Source organism: Lithobates pipiens, unplaced genomic scaffold (genome assembly GCF_037356315.1).
Source record: "Lithobates pipiens isolate NorthernLeopardFrog02 unplaced genomic scaffold, aLitPip1_a1.2 Scaffold_13, whole genome shotgun sequence".
Taxonomy (NCBI): Eukaryota; Metazoa; Chordata; class Amphibia; order Anura; family Ranidae; genus Lithobates; species Lithobates pipiens.
In genome coordinates, this window is record NW_027507718.1 from 511340438 (window position 1) to 511363469 (window position 23032).

A 23032-nucleotide genomic window follows, 5' to 3' on the forward strand; every position below is an offset into this window, starting at 1 on the left:
CGTATACAGTATATATATATATATATATATATATATATATATATATATATATATATATATATATATATATCATCCAAATTTGTTCACTTAACCAATATAACGAATACAGAAAAAAGTGCTGCAACTTGGGTCAGTTACAATCCTTTTTCAAGAATGAGATAGATTCTTTGCACTTGTTTGTGAACAATTTTGGATACATTGGGGGAAATTGTTAAACAAGAACTAAAATTTGAAGCCCCCAGTGCTAATCCTTGTGGAAGCATGTCTATGGCTACCCACGAGCATTCCAAGCATCAAAGTACAGTATTACAGTTACAAAATCAACTACTCATGTCACAGCAGCAACATTTGGCCAAGGCCATGGTTGACCATGGCTAGGAACCGATAGCATCACAGAGGCACTTTGCAATCAGTATTCTTAGGGTCATGGTTTGGATATTGAGCAACCCATAATAGGCAGAATGATGGCCTGTCCTGGAGGTAGGAGGGCCAGATGATTAATAAGAGAATTTTCAGCTTTTTAGCTGTTCTACATCAGTGGTGCAGTTGGTTGGTAGACAACCATAATCTGTCTTGAGGTCCTCTGTGGACTCCGGAATCCAGCGGAAGTCACATTTTATCCACTGTCCCCACTAACTTCCCTCAATTGCCAAACTGTACATAGCTGATGAAAATCATTATTTAATTCTTATTGGAGGGACTTTATAATGAAGTATCAATGAAGGCAAAACATTCTTATTTTTTAATTTTGGATAGAGTGGAAAGGTCAACAGTCAGGCTTTTATTTCTTTCTGTGCCCCCATTAGGGACATTCACCCTTTTTATTTATTCTCTCTATTGTTAGTATTGAGAGTGAAAGCGAAAGATAATCTCTAATTTTGCGTTGTCATCAGAAGAGGAATATTTGGGAAATATTCTAATGGGGATGCTAGTCCTGGTGACAACCTTTCATTACTTTGGAAGGATTTCCCATTACTTCCTGTTTTGGCCAAGGGACAGGATGTAAAGGGGAATCTCCCCCAATGGGACACAGATGGCAAAAAACAAAAACCGAGACTAGAGTGCCCCATTTCAGACAAAGCATACTCACGAAAACGGAAAATATTTTGCTGGTTTATAGTCCATTTTTGACCAAGATTTCAAATCTTTTACTTATTTAGACTATCCCTCTCCCAATGATGCACTCCGGCAATGATGTCTGCTATTAGATTTTTGGTTGTGTTTTTCTTTTCATGACCCGGCTCAGTGTTATGAGGTTGAATTTTGTGTATGTCTGGAAAAACTTAAATAATTATAAAAAAAAATAAAAAAAGAGAGAGAGATTTTTAAAGCTTTCATCACACTCTCTACCATCCCATTGTTATTAAAGCTGAACTCCATGCATATATAATTAATAATATGTTTACCTTTTTTGTATCACTTAACCACTTCAGGACCCAATAAGATTTTGCTATTTGCAATTCTTTTTTTAAGATGTCAATCAGAATGTATGGAAGTGCCCTGGGGCCATCAAAAAAAAATACAGAATTATGTTTTTGGAAAAAAAAAAATTCTGAATTCTGAGTTTTAAACTCAGAATTCTGACTTTTAATCTGAGAATTCTGTAAAAAAAAAATTTTTTTTAAACTGACAATTATGACTTTGAAAGTCAGAATTCTGAGATTCAAAGTCAGAATTTCAAACTCAGAATTCTGACTTTCAAACTCAGATTTCTTTTTTTTTCAAAAACTTAATTCTGTATTTTTTTTTTTTTGATGGCCCCAGGGCTCTCCCATATGAATGTAAGTTCTGTTAGAAGTAAAATTATATAAATTACTGTTTCCTTTCATTTTTTTAATAATAAATAAGAAAACTATTGAAAAAAAATTTCAATATTTTGCAAACTAATTCTTCAGCTATTTTTTTTTAAACTAACACACCAATAATAAAGTGACCCAATATTTATTCAGCAAATGATCGTCCTTTTACAAACATGAAATATATGTAAAGGCATTGTTTTATAACCCTAAAATACAACTTAAATTATTGTAAGTACATTAATAAAACTGTGATTTTACAGTTGTAAGCCTGCACAACATTAAACAAGTACAGCTACCATCCCCAAGGGTTCATATATGTTGCCGGGAAAAAATAAATAAAAAATACAACTTATTGTACCCCTGAGCCTTAGGAAAACCTTTTATTTTATTTTTAATTTTTTTTTTACAAGATTTAATATGGACTGTGGCTGTTTTTAAAGCAGGCTTGGTGCAAGCAGAGTTACTTTGCTTCTGGTAATGTTTTATATTTCCCTTTTTTTTCTGTATTATCACAGGCACTTGTGTTTGTGGAATGAGCTGCTTTTAGCTTTATCTTATGTACTATTTACCAGAGAAGGGTTGGGGTATAATAATGGAGCTTCCGCTGAGCTTATGAAGGTAGTTAATAGCAGGCTAGGTACAAATACATTCATCAGAACTGCAAGAGAAGTCCACAGCTGACATAAAAAGTGTGATTGTGCACTATCTATGGAAATACATTTTTTAATTGTATACTGAAATGTGCACATGTATACTAACCCAAAAATATAATTCCTACAGATTTGAACGTAGCTGTATGTTATGTTATGGGCCCATGCACACAGTTGCGCACAGGCCTGTGATCTGGGAGCTGCATTCAGCTATGTGAAATAAAAGAAAAATCTGCATCCACAGTCCTGCATATGGACCAAATTTATTGATAACGTTTACATCCATACAGCGCTTTAGTGTAAACTGTATACTATTGGACCTGAATACCAAGAACTCATCTTAATAACTGAGGACACTAGGTTTCGCCTGCGTTCTACCACCCAAAGACGCTAGGAGATATGGGCCACATGTGTCTTGGCAACTGAGGAAGCTAGGTAGCAGGAGCCACCTGTGTCCTAGCAACCGATGAAACTGGGTTGCAGGAGCTGCCTACGTCCTAGCAACCCAGGTATCTAGGCAGCATGAGCCACATGTGTCATAGCAACTAAGGAAGTTAGGTGGCTGGAGCCACTTGTGTCCTAGCAACCGAGGAAGCTGGGTTGCAGGAGCTGGCTACGTCTTAGCAACCAAGGTACCTAGACAACATGAGCCACATGTGTCCTAGCAACTGAGAAAGCCATGGGGCAGGAGCCACCTGCATCCTAGCAACCAAGGAAACTAGCAGCATGAGCCACATGTGTCCTAGCAACTGGTAAGAGCCACCTGTATCCTGGCAACCGAGGGCATTAGGAGGCAGGGATCACCTGTGTCCTAGCAACCGAGGCATCTAGGTGGCATAAATCTTCTGCGTTCTAGCTACAGAAGATGCTAGGCGGCATGAACCATGTGTGCACTAGCAACTGAGAAAGCTAGATGGCAGGAGCTGCCTGCATCCTAGCAACCGAGGAAATGAGGCAACACGACAGCATGAGACACATTTGCTAACAAAGAACTTTTGGCAGCAGAGATGGCTTGCATCCTAACACCCAGGGACACTAGGGGGCAAGAGCCAACTACATTCCATCAAATAGGATACATTTCTGCTGTGCATTGTATGCCTGTAACATTAGCACAAACATTACGTGCATACAGTGTAGAAACACAATTTTATGTAGGATCTTACTGCCAGCAAGATCACCAGATTTCTACTGACTTCAATGGAGTATTTGACAGTTCAGACACTGTGTGTCACCTACATTTCCTTAGGCCTGGTATGTACTGTTGAGATGCACTTGAATTGCAGGCAAAAACAGTCAAACCTATCTTTTTCTTTTTAAATGCTGTGTTTTTCATTCCAATGCAAGCACCTGGGCAATGCCCATGTTCACCTTTTCAGCAGCACTGTCCCTCTCAGAGTCACCAATCCAGCCCCTATACTTTTCTGGGCATCATTCAGTCCACTTTCTGTGAACCCAAGGTGCCAAGGCTCCTCCTCCACTTTGAGCTCATAGGGGAATGCTGTAGAGAGCAGGGTTACGTCATTATGTGGCGCCTCTTTCGGCAGCACTTAGCGAAGGGTGAGGAGGACCCCGTGATGCCACCAGGCCAAAGATACCTTGGAAAAATGTAGATTGATTTTTTGGTATAAGTGTGCTACATTGGGGGATGTGAGGTGAACATGGGGAAGGTGGACTACCAAGCTCGAAGTTGGGCTTTGACTGGTTAAAAGAAAAGTATTAAAACTATTTTAAATGTAGCCAGAGTAAGGGCCAGAATTTGTCTTTGCTAGCTTCCTCTCATCCCCTGTACAGCAACAATCACACCTTGAGAGATAAAGCAGTGCTTGGACCCTGTCAACTCTCTGTTCCTGTAAGTATTTTTTCCTGGGCTAAACTGACAGCAAAATATTAGTATCTTGCTGCTCCTTCCTTGCCCAATAACCATCTTGGGGGTGTGTCTTAGTCCAAGCTGTGCTGTTACTGCAGTGAAGGTCCACAACCCTTGCTATGTTTTCTGTTGGATGACAAGACTGTCTGAAGAGCATAACAAATCTATGGGCGAGTCAAACAAACCCAACATAGAGATTTCTGCTGTGTATTTAGCTGCTTGCCTGGAGTTCAGCTTTAATGACTTTGAGGTTTGAGAAATCAATGGTCCACTATCATGTACAATCATAAAATTATAATTAAAAAACTGATTCTCTTTATATTTGAACTCCCAATCCATTGGTAGATCTCCTGGAGGTCTGTGATGGTGAAAAAACTATTCTGACCGAGTAACTTTAATCCATCCATTGAGGTCTGAGAAATCAAGGCTCAATCTTCATAAACAATTATAAAATAATATTAAAAGCTGGTTTTCTTTATATTGAAAGAGGACTCTGATATGAAAATCTCCTGGAGGTCTGTGATGGAAGAAATTATTTTATAAAATAATACTTTTATTTCATCCATTGAGGCTCTAGAAATCAAGCCTCAATTATCATGAACAATTACAAATTAAGATCAAAAGCTGATTCTCTTTAAATTTGAACTCACGATCCATTGGTAGATCTCTTGGAGTTTTGTAATGGAAGAAAAAAAAATTCTGATGGGAAAACTTTTAAATTCATCCATTGAGGTTCAAGAAATCAAGGTTAAATTTTCAGTTACAATTATAAATTAAAATAAAAAAAAAAATTCTCTTTAAATACTCCGATTCCATTGGTAGATCATCTGAAGGTCTGTGATAGAAGAAATTCTGATGAGATACTTTTTTTCCATCCATTGAGGTTCTAAAACCCAAGACTCAATTTTCAAATCCAATTATAAATTAATATTCAAAAACGATTCTCTTTTATAATTGAACTCCTGATCCATTGGTAAATCTCCTGAAGGTATGGGATGGAAGAAACTCTAATGGAATACCTTTATTCCATCCATTGAGGCTCTAGAAGTCAAGCCTCAATTTTCATGTGCAATTATAAATTACATTAAAAAACTATTTGCCTTTATTAAATATGAACTCCTAATACATTGGTAGATCTCCTGGAGGTCTGTGACGGAAGAAATTATGATGGAATACTTTTATCCCAAATGAATGCATACTTTCTAAAAGGGAGGCATATGCAAGAGAAGTTGTTATATGTCAACCAATTTTAAACCTTTTATACACATTATAAAAACGTATAGAGGACATTTTACCGGCCGAAATAGCTATGGCAGACATTAGTTTGATTAAAAAAAAAAGAGAATGAAATTCAGAAGGTTAAATGTGATTTTTAACAGCATCATATTAAAACGTCAACTTTCGAATAGGAAATAGAATAATTTAAGACTTTAAATGAGCTACGTATGAATTACGTCTGAGTCTAGCCATTGCCACTTTTTTGGAGTTTCTAAGACATGCTCAAGTAAGATTTTTGTATTATCATACAATCAATACACTTTCAGGCCTACAACGAGTCATACTTGCTCAGATATTTAACAGTTGGTTTGTGTGGGGATTAAAGAGGACCTATGCTTGAATGCTAAAAATGGAGTAATGGAAGGGCTGAGATATTTACTTTTATGGAGAAAATTCTGCTCTATGCTCCCTCTAATTCTGCTTACTTGAAAACGTACTGGTAAAGAGAAGGATCTGGGATTTGAATGGTAGGTATAGTTCAGACTTTCTGTTACCTTGTATTTATTAATGTCAGCCAGGCTGTGACCATAGCTTTAAGGTATGGTACAGGGTCAAAATATGTGATTGAAGAGGGTTAACCAATAGACACTTTGGGCAGTAGTAGGTTTTCAATGTGCATGTCTGAACCAAAAGGATCATCTTTTTTTTTGCACACCCTAACTTTGAGTTTAGCGAAGCCTTCGGTTAGGGTTTTTTTCTATAAATGGTTCCACCTCCTAGAACCCTAATGCATATGGTAAATTCTCAAAGATTTTCAATGAGTACACACTGCCACTGGTGTAGAACATAAATGATAAGTTACAATGACTGCACTAGCAACAGGCCACTGTACCATTGGATTTGTCTTTTCACTCATATTATATCTGTCAACATGTTGATCAGGAGGGGCATTTGCCATATAAAGACCAATTTCATGGACACATGGTCATATTTGACCTTGCTGGGTTAATAACCACATGACATATTGTATTTGTAACTTTTGACATATCACCATACCACTGTGAGCTTCTGAAATGTCTGTGAGTTTACCATTTTGTCCTCTTTTGTGCCACCTACACTGTCCAGTTTTGCAAACTTCTAGTACCAAAGGATAGCCATGATAGCCACCTGTGGTCTACGGGAATCTTACATTATTAATGTGTGAAACACCACTGACCTGGACTACAGAGCTGACACTCAAAAGCTGCTCTGTTATTAATTAACAATTGATTTCACACCATTAAACATTGGCTACAGACATATGTGCTGGTGCCCCCATGGTCAACGCCATGCACCGTACTTCCTGTTTCTGGATTTCGCCATAACTGTGAAAACAACCACACTCACACACACACACACACGACTAGACACGTTTGGTTGGAAAAGTCTTCTTGATATTTTTTTTTTTACTTTCAAGACCAGTCACTAGGTGTGTGGACAGGAAGCAAATGAAGTGGACTTTGACACCAGTTTTGAGGTCAACGATGACTTTTAAGAACTTGGCTTTTTGCTGGTGACACTGTCTTTTCTCTCCAGGCGGGTATAAGGCTCGAACGCCGAGCTACCCAGTCCATATCCAGTTGGTATTTCGTGGAGGCCTCCAAGTAGAGGACCAGGGAAACACAGGGGAGCTGGTAGCCTCGGAGAAGTTGAAGAAGCTAATGATGGAACTTGGAGGGTGAAAACTCCAGCTCCAGGAGGGCTACTGCTTATTCCTGGAGACGTGCTTCCCGAAGTACCCAAACTGGACCCATTGGCTGATGGGCTGCCCATCGGGTTTTGACTAGGAGAGAGCAAGTTGGGTGGTGCTGGGACGGACAAAAGTCTACCTTGCTCCAATAGTCGTAAAATATTGCAAGTTGCGAAGGATTCGGAGGTGGAAGAGGAGCGTTTCTCAGAGTCCCTGCTCTGGTCTTTCTTCTGCTTGGTCCTTCGGTTCTGGAACCAGACTTTGACCTAGGGACAAGAAATAGAAATTAATAACAATAATAATAATTTGAGATGTTCAGGTAGAAGCTCATTAGACCAAAAGGGTGTGATTTATAAAGTAGTATGTATATTTTAACATCGTTGTTACTATTTACAGGTATATGACATAATTTCATATTTCCCGATTAAAAAAAAAAAAAAAAGACATATGTCCTTTTAAATATAACAAAGACTGAATGTTAAGATCTGTAGCAAGTTGGTTAGTTACACTGTTGATTTATTTATAAACTTATTATTATTATTTTTTTTTTTATTATTTCATCTGCCTATAGTTTAGATTTACGGATGTTTTTTTTTTTTTTCCAAATGGAGGCAAAATAAGCAATTGTGCTCTTAAATTAAAACAAAGCCATGATTTGGGTGAAAAGATTTCAGCTCTCCGGCCACACAAATCCCATTCTACCGTCTGCCGCGCTGACTCTTTTATAGAGCAGTTAATTAGCTTGCCTGTCCCAGGCTGCCATTGATGGCGGTTTTGTATGGGCGCTCAGCGTGCATTGTGGAAAGAGCTGCCTGCAAAATGGAGTTTCTCGGAGGGAGTATAGAAAAGTTTCCCCACTTTCACTTCATCCATAATTCACCTATTTCCTGCTCTGAAAAGAGAATGGAGAAGGGGGGTGCAGGAAGAATAACCCCCACCATTACCCCCACACTACCCTGACCAACATTTCCACCAGTCTCAGTTGTAGAATAGCAGCCTGCGGATAGGGACTTATGCTAATAGCAGCGCTAGAACACCGCATTACAAAGGGAATTGTCATTCATTTTAATACGTTAAAGGAAAAGTGCTTTGTATTTTCTATAAGCAAATATTTTGAGCTGTTATTGTCATATTTATCCTAAAACAATCAGTCATTGGTACAAGATTGCTGTTCCATATTTCAAATATTGCATTACATATACTCTTTGTAAATTCTCCTTTCAAGGCAAGAACCAAAGGCAGCCCATGAGGAAAAATGGCTGCCCCCATGTAAATAGCAATATACATATTAGGCAGCTATATGAGGGTTTTAAACATTAAAGGGGATCAGTCACAAATCTAGGACTTTTGATAAAGAGAATAACATTGGTTAAAACCTCATATCAGAATGATCACTAGATCAGTGGGAAATTATAATGGGCAGCATTGAAACACCAGGGTGTCACAGAGACAGGAAGTGAGGAAAAATCTGTTCACTGGAAACAGAGATGGCAACAGAAACACTATTGTTTGGCTAAGTGAGGAAAACTAAAGGCCCGTACACACGATCAGACTTTTTGACAACAAACATGCAAATGAGCTGTTTTGGAGCAACATCCTACCGTGTATACGCTCCATTGGACAAACTTTTTCGGTTTTCATCGGACTTTTGTTGGCTGTGCAAACGGACAAACTTTCTGGCAACAAAAGTCCGATGGAGCAAAGTCTGATCGTGTGTACAGAAAACCATAGGACTTTTGTACAAAGTACAAACACGCATGCTCAAAACCAATGCAAAAGATCAGACAACAATAAAGAAGTTGACCAAAGGTGGCGGTAAAGAGCAGAAAAACCAAGTGATTTGGTGAAAGTTGGCTGAAAAAGTCCTGCTGTGTGTATGCAATACAAGTTCAGGGCCAATGCCCTTTGTACAAAAATCCAAGGGAAAGTTTGTACAAAGTCCTATCGTGTGTATGAGGCTTAAGAGTGTTTGTGGGCGGGTGCAGCGTGGTGCGGTGGCAATAAAACACACACAGTCCAGGCGCAATTAATGGTGCTTGTATTGAATCAAAGGCAGTTCACAACAAACCCGGTGGAAGGAGGTCCAACTGGGAGAACTCACGGAAGCCAACAGTGTGTTGCGGAGCAGGTTTCAGCTGAACTCACAATGTCTGTGGGGAGAGACGGAACATGGCTTGGCCGGTCTAAGCCCAAACGGAAAGGTGTCCAAGGAGGATGTAGAACCCTATGCTTTCCCTAGTCATCTTGAACCTTTCCCTACCGCAAAAAAACTGTCCCTGACAGACGGATGACATGTCCTTACACTACTGTACCTACACAAGAATCTGCACCTAACCCAGGGGCCAGGGTCTTAAATAGATTCTGCCAAACCTAAGATGGTGATCAACATCTAATCGGATCGCTGCCCCAGTGACTCAGGAAACCATAGAAGAACCATGTTCCTCCTGACTTCCTCTCCCTCTGCATTGCCTCTGCAGTTGAGCACCACCTACAGTGGAGACAACAGACTGCACCTGCCTACACTTTTCTGGATTTTATCCTTGTCTGTGACTTCCTGTCCTTCAGACACCTGTGATCCTCATTCCTTAGGCTAGTCTTACCAAAAGGGAATTAGGAGGAACTTATCTCAGTGGGGACACAGCAATAAAAACTTGACAGAAGTTCTACTGTCTACTCTTCAGGTGCCCAAATTGTTGCCCAGGGGCCACATGTAGCTCTTTGCATTCTATGCATTCTTTGCATTAAGATAAAAAAACTTTCTGTGCGCAGCAGCCCCCCTTGCCCCACCCCCATACTTACCTGAGCCCTCTCTGTCCAGCAATGTCCACAAGTGTCTCAGCCGTCCAAGACTCTCCCTCCTGATTGGCTGAGACACAGCAGTGGCGCCATTGGCACCCACTGCTGTCAATCAAAGCCAGTTAACCAATCAGGGGAGAGAGGGACAGGGCTGGACCATGGGTCTATGCCTGAACGGGTATACAGAGCTGTGGCTCAGCTCGGGGGCCACCATAGAAAGCTGCTTGCTGTGGGTGCACTGGACAGGAGGGAGGGGGCAGGAGCACAGATCTGGGCTGCTCGGTGCAAAACCAACTGCACAGAGCAGGTAAGTATAACATGTTTGTTATTTTTATAGAAAAATAAAAAAACAAGACTTTACAATCACTTTAATCTGGCACTGTCTCTAGTGGATGGATGCCTCAGTCATGTCACCTAAAGGTGCCTGCACATATCATTACATACCCTTGAAGGCTGAGGCACTCTAATATATAAATAAAGACTTCATTTCAGCAATGGCTTAGCAATTAGAAGTCATTATTTACATAGTAGTGTTCCCTGGATTTTGGGGCACTCTATAGAGCAGCCTTTCTCAACCTTTTCAACACAGAGGAACCCATGAAATAGTTCTCCGGTCTCGGGGAACCCCTGCTAAAAATTAGAGATCTACAACTCATGATAGATTAGTGTGATGGTCAGTAGGAAGAATGGTCCTTACACTTGTGGTCATTGGGAAGAATTACCCCCTTACAGATAGCTGAAACGATCAATGGTGTCGGTGGAAACTTATCCAAGAGGCAGAAATGGCCAAATGCTGAAGGAACCCCTAGCAACCTCTGGAGGAACCCTGGTTGAGAATCACTGCTATAAAGTATGTGATCATAGGTGTAGCCACATTCATATAACAGTCTGCTTTTAATTAAGGAGATTATTTAATGGCTGTAGCTCTGGTTTACATTTTTTATGGTGATCACATGATACAAATATGAGCATGATTATGAATGCAAAACGCCCAAAAACATCCAAAATAGCACTTTTGTATGACAGCATAAAGAGTTGCCGTATGATACTTGGTCACCTAATATGACAGATCCCAAATCATGACGCAATTTTTTTCTGTGCACGTCCAATAGCCAAGGTACAATCAAGCAGAGTCCGGGTGATGTAGAAGCCTAACAGACCGCAGCTCACTGTAATAGCAAATCAATAGGAGCATACAACACGTACACTGTACCCGCTGGGCGATTTGTACAATAAAATGGACTATTATCTACCTCTCGGCCAGAGATCGAAAAACACAGTGTGGTCCCCAAAGCAGCTGCAGAATTTATAACAGAACCCTCTGAGTCCATAAAATATTCCCTCTATTACTTACTGTAAACATACTCAATATATTATGACATATTTAAATTAAATCTACAGGCAAACTATTGTATAGTCTCAGTAATGACTCAAAAATATCAGTGAAGATGTACATATTGTTTATTAAATATTCTGCATAGAGCTCGTGACATCATGTAGAATGCAGTCTATCCATTCACCAGAGACCCGTGACATCACTGGGAATGCAACCTATCCATTCACCAGAGACCAGTGATGTCACTGAGAATGCAGCCTATTCATTCACTAGAGACCAGTAACATCACCGAGAATGCAGCTTATCTAATCACTAGAGACCAATAACATCACTGAGAATGCAGCCTGTCCAATCACCAGAGACCAGTGACATCATTGAGAATACTGCCTATCCATTCACTATCTAATTACTAGCCACTTCAGCCCTGGAAGGATTTACCCCCTTCCTGATCAGAGCACTTTTTTTGCGATATGGCACTGCGTCATTTTAACTGACAATTGCGCAGTCGTGCAACACTCTACCCAAACACAATTGACATCCTTTTTTCGCCCACAAATAGAGCTTTCTTTTGGTGGTATTTGATCACCTCTGTGGTTTTTATTTTTTGCGCTATAAACAAAAAAAGAGCGAGAATTTTGAAAAAAAAAGCAATATTTTTTACATTTTGTATTAATAAATATCCCCAAAAAATATATAATTTTCTTTTCTCAGTTTAGGCCGATATGTATTCTTCTACATATTTTTAGTAAAAAAAAAAAAATCGCAACACGTGTATATTGATTGGTTTGCGCAGAAGTTATAGCGTCTACAAAATAGGGGATAGATTTATAGCATATAGCTTATTATTATTATTATTTTTTTTTTAATAATGGTGGCGATCTGTGATTTTTATCGTGACTGCGACATTATGGCGGACACATCGAACACTTTTGACACCATTTTGGGACCATTGTCATTTATACAGCAATCAGTGCTATAAAAAATGCACTGATTACTGTGTAAATGACACTGGCAGGGAAGGAGTTAAACACTAGGGGGCGATCAAGGGGTTAAGTGTGTCCTAGGGAGCGATTCTAACTGTGGGTTGGTGGGTTTCGACTGAAATGACAGTCATCACTGCTCCCTATGACAGGGAGCAGTAGATCCCTGTCATGTCACTAGGCAGAATGGGGAAATGCCTTGTTTACATAGGCATCTCCCCGTTCATTCGCTCCATGACACGATCACGGGCCCCCTGCAGACATAGTGTCCGCAGAGCCACGGTCACGGAGCATGTGGCGCGCGTGCGCCCAAAATACCGTGATTTAAAGGGGATGTACCTGTACGCCCATTTGCCCAGCCGTGCCATTGTGCCGACATACATCGTCGTGCGCTGGTCGCTAGTGGCTAGAGACCAGTGACATCATTGAGAATACAGCCTAATCAATCACTACAGACCAGTGACATTACAAAAAATACAGCTTATCCAATCAATAGAGACCAGTGACATCACTAAGAATGCTGCTTATCCAATCACTAGAGACAGGTGACATCACTGAGAATACAGCCTATTCAATCACTAGAGACCATTGATGTCACTGAGAATGCAGCATATCCATTGACTAGAAACCAGTGACATCACTAATAATGCAGCTTATCTAATCACTAGAAACCAGTGACATCACTAATAATGCAGCTTATCCAATCACTAGAGACTTGTGACATCACTGGGAATACAGCCTATCCATTCACTAGAGACCATTGATGTCACTGAGAATGCAGCATATCCATTGACTAGAAACCAGTGACATCACCGATGCTCTGTACACGTGATCGGAAATTCCGCCAGTAAAAGTCCGATGTGAGCTCCATCGGAATTTTGCTGTCGGAATTCCCGCCAGCAAAAGATTGAGAGCAGGTTCTAAATCCGATCGTCTGTACCAATTCCGACACTTAAGCCGCGTACACACGGGCGGACTGTATGGCCAACTTAGTCCATCAGACAATCCGACGGACAGTCCGTCCTACTTTCGAATGAACGGACTTGACCACACACGATGAACAAACAGTCCGTCGAAAGCTTGCGCGATGACGTGAACGGCACGTACGACGGGACTAGAAATAGGACGTCCAATACACAGCAATGCAACCTTTCGCCGTGTAAATCCTTTCTGAGCATGCGCCATACTTAGTCCGTCGAACTAGCCTACTCACGAGCTGACTGTCCGCTGAAACCAAAGTTGGACGGACAATATTACGGAAATTCTGAAAGACTTAGTCCGCCAGACTGCACGCTGAAAAAGTCCGCTGAAGCCCACACACGAGCGGACTGTCCGCTGAAATGTGTTTCGACGGACTAAGTTGGCCAGACAGTCCGCCCGTGTGTACGCGGCTTAAAAATTCCTACGCATGCTCGGAAACAATTCGACACATGCTCAGAAGCATTGGACTTAATTTTCTCGGCTCGACGTAGTGTTGTACATCACCACTTTCTTGACGGTTGAAAGTTCAAAGAACTTTTGTGTGACCGTGTGTGTGCAAGCCAAGCTTGAATGGAATTCCGTCAAAAAAACCATCCAAGTTTTTTCTGACGGAAAATCCGCTCGTGTGTACGCGGCATGAGAGTGTAACTTAACCAAATAAATGTGACATCACTGAACAATCAGGCTAACAATTCATTAGAGACTGGTGACATCACTCTCAGCAGAAGCCTGTTTAGACCAACCAATATCAATGGCTAATTGATTTAGTTGAAGAATACATTTCGGGCACCTCTACATTCAAAACGCAAAGGAAATATTGTACCATACACATGTTAAACCATGCAAGTCAAAAGAAAAGTTAATTCAAGCCTAAGGCAGCGTACACACAATCGGAATTCTCGTCGGAAAAAGCTCTGATGGTTTTCCCGACGGAATTCCGCTCATGCTGTCTTGCCTACACACGTTCACACCAAATTCCGATCGTTTAGAACGCGGTGACGTACAACAAGTATGACGGAACTAGAAAAAGAAAGTTCAATAGCCAGTAGCCAATAGCTTCCATCTCGTAGTTGAATCTGAGCATGCGTAATTTTTGGCGTGTCGGAATTGCATACACACGATCGGAATTTGCGATAGTTTTTCCATCGGGAAAATTGAGAACATGCTATCAATTTTTGGCTGGCTGAGATTCGGACAGCTAAATTCCGATGGAGTATACACACGATCGCATTTTCCGATGAAAAGCTCTCATCTGTCTTTTTCTGGCCGGAATTCCGATCGTGTGGTATTACTCACAAAATAGTTTTCATGGCTTCCTATCTCCTCAAGCCTCTTTCAGCCATTTCCCGTCTGCCTGCATCCATGTGGGCTGCACGTCATTGCTTTGCAGCTTTCTAACACCCCTTTCACACCAGGCCGTTTTGCAGGCGCTATAGCGTTAGAAATAGCGCCTGCAATCCGCCCTAAAGAAGCTGCACCATTGTGTGTAGTGTGAAAGCCCCGAGGGCTTTCACACTAGAGCGGTGCACTGGCAGGACGTCAGAAAAAAGTCCTGCCAGCAGCTTCTTTGGAGCTGTGAAGGAGCGGCGTGTTTACCGCTCCTCCATCGCTGCTCCCCATTGAAATCAATGGGGCAGCGCTGTAATGCCGCCGGCAAAACGCTGCTATTGCGGCGTATTGCCGGCGGTTTTAACCCTTTCGCGGCCGCTAGCGGGGGGTAAAAGCGACCCGCTAGCGGCCGAAATGCGCCGCAAATACGCCTCAAATATATATAAAAATAGCGGCGTTTTACCGCCGACGCAAAGGGCGGTGTGGTGTGAAAGGGGTCTAATAGTGACAACAGGGGTCCATGCCCGCTAAATGTGTTGATTGGCCCAGCTGCTTGTAGTCTCAACCAGGGGTGCATGGGACAGTGGTGACAACAACAAGAGCTCAACTAGGAGATGGTTGTCACCCCATAACAAGAAGTGCCTAAACAAGGATCTTCATGGCAGGATCCCCAGATATTACTTTAATAAAAGCTGCAAAGTTAAAAAAGATGAAAAAAAAACGCTTTTTAGAATAACATTAACATGCTAAGGCTTTTTCTAAGACTTTAGCGATTTGGGTTTTGATCGACTTTAACAATGGCAACCTACGAATGCCTCTCCCCAGAGTTTTTTCCTTTTAAAATGACTTGAATAATTGTGTCTGACACGGCCTTAATTCTGGCGCACTGTATGACCTTTTTTATGTAAATGAAACACAATTAACACTTAGACAATTCTTATTTTTCCCAATAAGGGAACAAAAAAAAAAAAAAACGCGACATAGTTTAATATTTTCCAGATTGTCTTGCAAGATAATGAGGTTCATGTCTAAATGTAGCTTTTGCTAGTAAATGCAGCGAGGAAATATAAATTAAAATACACGTAGCGGGGCCGCAGGAAGCAACGTGTAAAAGAATAAGTAGCTGGACTAAATCATTCATTATATTAAAAAAAAAATGCTGTTATTGTTAAGCCAAAGTGACAGACACAAAAGGCTCCATGAGAGCCTGCTGGGAATCCCCTGCCCTAAGCCCACTCCGTTGTTTAAGTAAATCATTTTCTGCGCAGCTTATGGGAAGGACAATTACAGTTTTCATTTTTCCCTTTTACACTTAGAGCTTTGTAGAGGGCAGACCATGCTTTTACATCGGAACACAGGGACCAGCCCGTGGCGGCCTTATTAAACGTGGACTAGCTGGGAACTCAACGGATACAAATTTGCAAACCAATGCGGAAGATCTGGATTAGAATAGATCAGTGTTTCTCAACCTTTTCTTGAGTCGTGGTACTCTTAAATGTATGCAAAATTTTCGAGGCTCCCCAGTATAAAATGTAAAAGACATAAATGTTACTCTTCAACAGAAAACCTGAGCCTGGGACAATGCACACATCCTCCTTGATGAAATTAACTTTACATTAGAAGTCCCCTTTTCATCAAAGGTTCCCCCTTCTCATCAGAGTTTCCTCCTTCACAACAGAGAACCTCCTTCACACCAGAAGTCCCCCATCAGACCAAAGCCCCACTTCACATCAAAGGTCTCCCCATCACATTAGAGCCTCCTCCTTCACATCCGAGGTCCCCCCCATCACAGTAAAGCCCCCCCCCCTCACATCAGAGGTCTCCCCATCACATTAGAGCCTCCCCCTTCACATCCAAGGTCCCCCATCACATTGGAGCCCCCCTTCACATCAAAGGACCATCAATCACATTGGAGGTCTCACCTTAACATCAAAGGTCCCCCCCATCACATCAGAGCCCACCTTTACATCAGGCAACCCCCTTTGCATCAGAGGTTCTCCATCAAATCAAATCCTCCCCTTCACATCAGATGACCCCCATCACATCAGTGCCCCCCTTCACATAAGAGGTACCCTCATCACATCAGAGATCTCCCCCCCCCCCATTACATCAGAGCCCCCTCTTCACATCAGAGGTTCCCTTTACACATCACAGCTCTCCTTCACATCAGCAGTCCCCCATCACATTAAAGCCTTCCTTCACATCAGAGGACTATCCATCACATTGGAGGTTCCCCATCACATCAGAGCCCCCCTTCACATCAGAAAACCCCCTTCACATCAGTGATACTTTCATCACATCAGAGGTCTCCTCTTCACATCAGAGGTCCTCCCCATCACATCAGAGGTCCTCTCATCACATCAGAGCCCCCCTTCACATCAGAGCTTCCTCCTTCACATTAGAGAACCCCCGTCATGTCAGAAGCGCCCCATTACATCAGAGCCCCCCTTCACATTAGAGGTCCCCCCATCACATTAGAGTCTCCTCCACATCAGACGACCCCATTCACATTAGTGGTCCCTTCATCACATTGGAGGTCTCCTCTTCACATCAGAGGTCCTCTCCATCCCATCAGAGCCCTCCTTTACATCAGAGCTCCCCCATCACATTAGAGCCCCCCTTCACATCAGACAACCCCCTTCACATCAGTAGTACCTTCATCACATCAGAGGTCTCCTCTTCACATCAGAGGTCCTCCCCATCCCTTTAGAGCCCCCCTTCACATCAGAGGTCCCCTCATCACATCAAAGCCCCCCTTCACTTCAGAGAACCATCTATCATATTGGAGGTCACCCCTTCACATCAGAGGTCCCGCATCAGATCAAAGCCCCACTTCACATCAGAGGTCCCCCCCATCACATCAAAGCCTCCCTTCACATGAGAGGTCCCCCCATCACATCAGAGGTACTCTCATCACATCGCAGGTCTCCCCTTCACATCAGAAGTCTCCCCTTTACTCCAGAGGTAGCCTCATCACATCAGAGGATTCTCCTTTACATCAGAGCCAACCCTATACATCAGAGGCCCCCTATACGTGAACTTTACATCACATCAGAGTCCCTGCATCACCACAGATTACCTCCCCATCACACCAGAGTCCCCCATCACAGAGCCTCCCAATCATAGAGCCCATGGTCACACAGCCACCCCCATCACAGAGCAGTTCCCTCTTCATATCAGCCTGGCCTGCACTATGCAACTAATGACGCTGATCCAGAGCAAACTGCATCCTTTACTCCTGGCACCTCATGGGATCCCAATTGGAACCCTTGGCTGCCAAGCACCCTGAGAAACACTGGTCTAGATGTATTAGCTGCTATGCTGTCCCATTTCTGACTCCCAGAAGGGATCAGTTATTTGAAGTTAAAGTGGAGCTTTCAGCAACTTTTCAAGTTTGCAAAAATAAATTCCTGACCCCTCACAATATACTGCAATATTTTTCAGAAGAACGCATTACCATTTATCATTAAAATGCCACCCTGGAGCTCCAGTCAGGTGAGTTTGCTTAGGCTGAGGTGATGGCATCAGTCTACTGCAGGCAGGAAGAACCATTTTCTCAGTCTCATCTCCCCCCAGTGATCAGACTGTACATTGTAAATTTGTAAAAGTGAGAGACTGCAGCAGGGGGTGGTATTTGACAGACATTTGTGAACGCCAATAACTGCACAGGCACCACTGTTTACGAGTCAACTCTAAATCAGCATTTTAGTCCAGAAAGTAGCTGGTGACCCTGGATGATGCCTGGACAAAGATGGTGCTGTTCTTCTGGAGAGAGAAAGGCAGATGAAGGCATTGTCAGTGGAAATAAATACCTGTAAGTATTATACTTAGATGTAACTGAGCATGCCTGAACCTAACTTGAAAAATATATTTGATGCTAGCTCTACTTGAGGTTAGCCATGAAGAGACCCTGTTGCAAAGAATAACAGTTTTGCTATTTTTTTTTTTACTTCCTGACTATGTCAATAATGACAATAATGACAATGCGTCCCCGTCGTCCATGCACCCAACCTTTTGTTTTGTGCATCAGGGACACACTGGTGCCAGACAGTGTGCCCTGTTCTAGGATTCTTACAAATAAACATGTACAATACATGATAAAAGATTACCACCAGCGCAATGTAGGCTTTCTATGAAGGTGGCTTATAGCTGGCTTTGTCCTATTGAAATCTCAATCAGAGACGCCCCAATAAGGCATTGCCAGGAGTCATTGAGTTCTATGTGTAAATTACAGCCTGAGCTATGGAGCTCTGTGAACAAATTGCTTTTTTACAACAGATTGCTAAGCAGTCCCTTTGCTCTGCTTTTGGGGGGGGGGGGGGGGGTGGTAGATGCATTAGCTGGGGACCTAATGATTCTTGTTTCTCAAACATTGTTGTTTTCATCTAGGGAGATAGTCTGGATAGTCTGGACTACTCATGGCTGGTTGAACAGATCATATGCTTTTGTTTGTGGTTCCGATTTTTCCAAGTTGCCATGATTCTCCATGTGAGACCAATAGCTAAGAACAGTTTTCAGGATAGATCTGATCCAGGGTGGAGCATATCCCTCTTGTGATCTTCTTAATCTTTCCTCGCGTAAATTATGAAAGCCCAACTCGAGGAAATCTGCAAACTCTCCCTTCTGGTTTATTCTACGAGAGAGTAAAAGCTGATCCTCCACTCCCCCAGTAGACTGAGCTCCCCCACGCTCCAATGCTCGACTGTTCCTGAGTCATTAGTGCTTTACCATAGACAAGGTGGGCAGCGCTCAGCCACCAATGGGTGTAGCTGGAAATGTCTTGCCACTGGCAGAAAGTTAGGTGAGGGGGCCACGTCTGGATTCCAGTTTACTGTAGGTCCATCCCCACCATCAGGGGCCCTGGTATAGAAGCAGGCTGGGGCTTAGACCCCGCACCCCATGACTAAGCTCCGGGGGCGGAGTGAACGCATTGAGGGCATGGCCTGGTTGGAGTCCAGGCTGAGGTTGCCGCTCTACCCATCAATTCAGGACCCCTAGATGTGCGACTTTCAGGGGCTACCCCATTGTTCTCTGAAGCTTAGACTCCGTACCCTGGGGAATCCTGGGTTGGCGTTCTACAAGGACTCACTTCCACAGAAACCTGACATGGGTTGTTTAGCATTGAAGGTGGAATCTCTCCTGCCAGCTACTGTATTCTGACAGCCAGCACCCACAGCTGTCAAAATACCCAAACAGTGAGTGCATCTGATTGGCAGCAGTCCCTATTTGGCCAACAGTTTTCCAGATGCTCCTTCAACAAACGTCGATTGGAAGATTGACTTTTGTTAAGCCTGGTGGTGACGACAGGCCCATCCACAGCTTGAATTTTACAGGATTCACCAAAATTCGAGCCATCTAAAGAAGCCTTAGTGCTAGCGGCTACAGCGGCTGAACAGGATGACAACTTTGCAGCGGTTTTACTGCAAGACAATTTCTAAAATGGTTCTAAATACTTTTAAATAAAACAATGAATGTAGCAATGTGGGATTTTTTTAGGTGCCATACACAAAGAATGAGATAAAAAATTTCAATTTATTGATATACAAGATTAAAATTTGTTAAAAGGCATAGGAAATATAAACACATCTCGGTTATACTGTTATGGTATAGTCACATATATAGCGGTATCATAGTTGTGTCCCCAACATGTTTCGCCTGCCAATGCTTCTTCGGGGGATTTTGATGACCACTGTTAGTTTACAAGCTATATCAAAACAAGTAGCAAAGGGTTACAAAATTTAAATTTGTTAAAAGGGATAGTAAATATAAACACATCTCGGTTATACTGTCATGGTATATTCACATATATAGCAGTATCATAGTTGTGTTCCCAAGATGTTTCGCCTGTCAAGGCTTCTTCAGGTTGGATTTTGATGACCACTGTTAGTATACAAGCTATATCAAAACAAGTAGCAAAGGATTACAAAATATCGAACATAATAGATGATATGGCATCAAATACATTACTATCATACATATAAATATGTGAATATAATTATTCAGTATTATTCAGTATTCAGTATTATTCAGTATGTCAGATCATTATAGGCTTACCCAAAGGAGTGGCTATTGGGCAAGACCATGCCCAATAAGGGTAGGTGGGGCAGCGAGGTATGGTGTGACCGCCAGAGATACAAAAAGGCCAAGCTATAGTAAATGAATATATCAAATGGGAAATTTTGGGTTAAGTCCCAAAAAATGTATACAAGAAAATTAAAACTAGAGACAAATGCTTCCATACTTGCATAATTAAATGAAAAAACACAAGGGGGTGCCTGTTTTTAAATAAAAAAATTTTTTTTTTCCAATAAAGAGCTTAACTTTTTTTATTTTACTTGACTTTAACTCAAATTTGAGAGTTATATAAGGCTACCGGTAGTTGAGGATGTTTATTGTGTTGTTTGATTAGTATAGCTACTGCACAGACCTGTACAATATGTTCTTGGCCTGTGCTGAATTAAGAATTGTAAAGAGGTTTTTCAAAGTTAGCCCCAATGGTAAACATTTTTTGAAGGAAGTTTAAACTTCCCTTTATTACAGCCAAAATCAGAGCCTTAACTTTCGGCGCAGTATTTTTGGAACCGTTCACGTTTTGCTGGGGCTCTGTAGAAAACAACAAATGATGATTAGTATTTAATGGAATGGGCGGCATTGTCCGGGGGCTAGCATAAGATTATTTGCGCAACCAGCATTTTCTCGCCATCATAATAAACTGACCTTTGTGTACCTCAGGCCCCCGCCGGCAATCTTATTACAGGGAAGAATATAATCTATACCAACAAAGGGCTATAAAAAACTTTTTTGTGTACTTTAGTGGGAGTGAAATGCCAGGGCTTTTTATTTTGGCAGTATGTGCCCGGGTGCCCCTGCCCTCGCTCCTCAGGTGTGATCTATTCTAGAGTCCTGGCAGACCTCCATCAATTCAAAATTAGCCCTCTGCCACCCAATATGGCGCCTTACGTACAAGTCTATATAGGCTCCCTGGGCCCCGTGCGCTTCGTAATGAACAATACAAACACCCTGCGATCCAAAGCTGCCAATGAACGGACAATAGAGGACTGCACGTGCCGAGACTGATTGTACAGGAGGACAGGGGCCATGCGTTTATGCAAAGAGCTAATCCCGGTAACAAGCCATGCCACGCTATGTTGTTTTATTTTTGCACCCTGGTCCTGCGAGGGGCGTGTGCTGCAACCAGGCAGGCCAACACAATGGCAGCAGAAAGGGGGCCTCTATACTAAGGCTTTTCCTCTGTTTTCTGGACCCGGACCCAACATTATGACAATTATGGCAGCAAATAAAAATTATACAGCCACTGAATGGCTTTCAGACAAAAAAAAAAATTCTATTAAATAAGCGTGTTTAACCTGTTAAGCTCCTGACAAAGCCCGAGCTCCTTCCTGAAAAGGCAAAGTAAAAAGCAGCAAATAATTAAAATCTACCCAAATAGTGCAGGTTGAAAAGGACAGTGAAAAAGCACGCAAATTGCCCAGTGGTTGGGTTTGCCAGCAAGCCAAAGGGACCTAATATACAGTAAAATGGACCTGCTGCTAAAATGGACTTGAAGCTAACATAGCAGGCTCACGGTTAGGTTATTAAAATATGAATAAGAAGAAAAAAATTGTCTCATTCCTAATTTACTCATAATTTACTAAGGGCTTATGTACACAAGCATATAGGTTTATATTACATAAAATATGGTCATATTTCGGTCTCCAGACAGTCGGCTTCCAGGGAGGTACATCCATATTTGTTTACGCTTTTTTCTGCATACACACCGTACAGCCATCTCGGTAAGATTTAAATCTTATTTCTGTGCTAGATAGCAAAGAGCTACAATTTGATAAAACCAGGGGTCTTCAAACTATGGCCCTCCAGTTGTTCAGAAACTACAATTCCCATCATGCCTAGTCATGTCTGTGAATGTCAGAGTTTTACAATGCCTCATGGGACACATAGTTCCGCAACAGCTGGAGGGCCGTAGTCTGAGGATCCCTGGATAAAACAGTCTAGTTTGAAACACATTGACGCAGATCAGCAAGAAGGAATCATAAAAATCTGACAAAAAGTCCAGCTCAGCAAACCAGTGACGGTGCGTCCATAAGGGCGCAGGGCGCCACCCCCTCTCTTCAGCCACCCAAACCAATGGCGGTGTGTCCATAAGGGCGCACGGGCGTCGCCCCCAATCTCCAGGCACCCAAACCAGTGGCAGTGCGTCCTTAAGGGCGTACGGCATCGCCCCTTCTCTCCAGCCACCCAAACCAGTGGCGGTGCGTCCATAAGGGCACAGGGCGCCGCTCCCTCTCTCCAGCCACCCAAACCAGTGGCAGTGCATCCATAAGGGCGC

The 23032-nt window shown here is 42.2% G+C and overlaps 1 protein-coding gene across 1 annotated transcript in view; it reads right to left on the bottom strand.

Moving 5' to 3' along the window:
* Positions 1–1756: 1756 nt before the first annotated feature.
* Positions 1757–23032, bottom strand: part of VAX2 (ventral anterior homeobox 2) — a 146736-nt gene continuing 125460 nt past the window's right edge. The window contains exon 3 of the mRNA XM_077478058.1: positions 1757–7529. Coding sequence (XP_077334184.1) covers positions 7065–7529 — 465 coding nt within the window. The 3' untranslated portion in view covers positions 1757–7064. The remainder of the gene's footprint in view (positions 7530–23032) is intronic.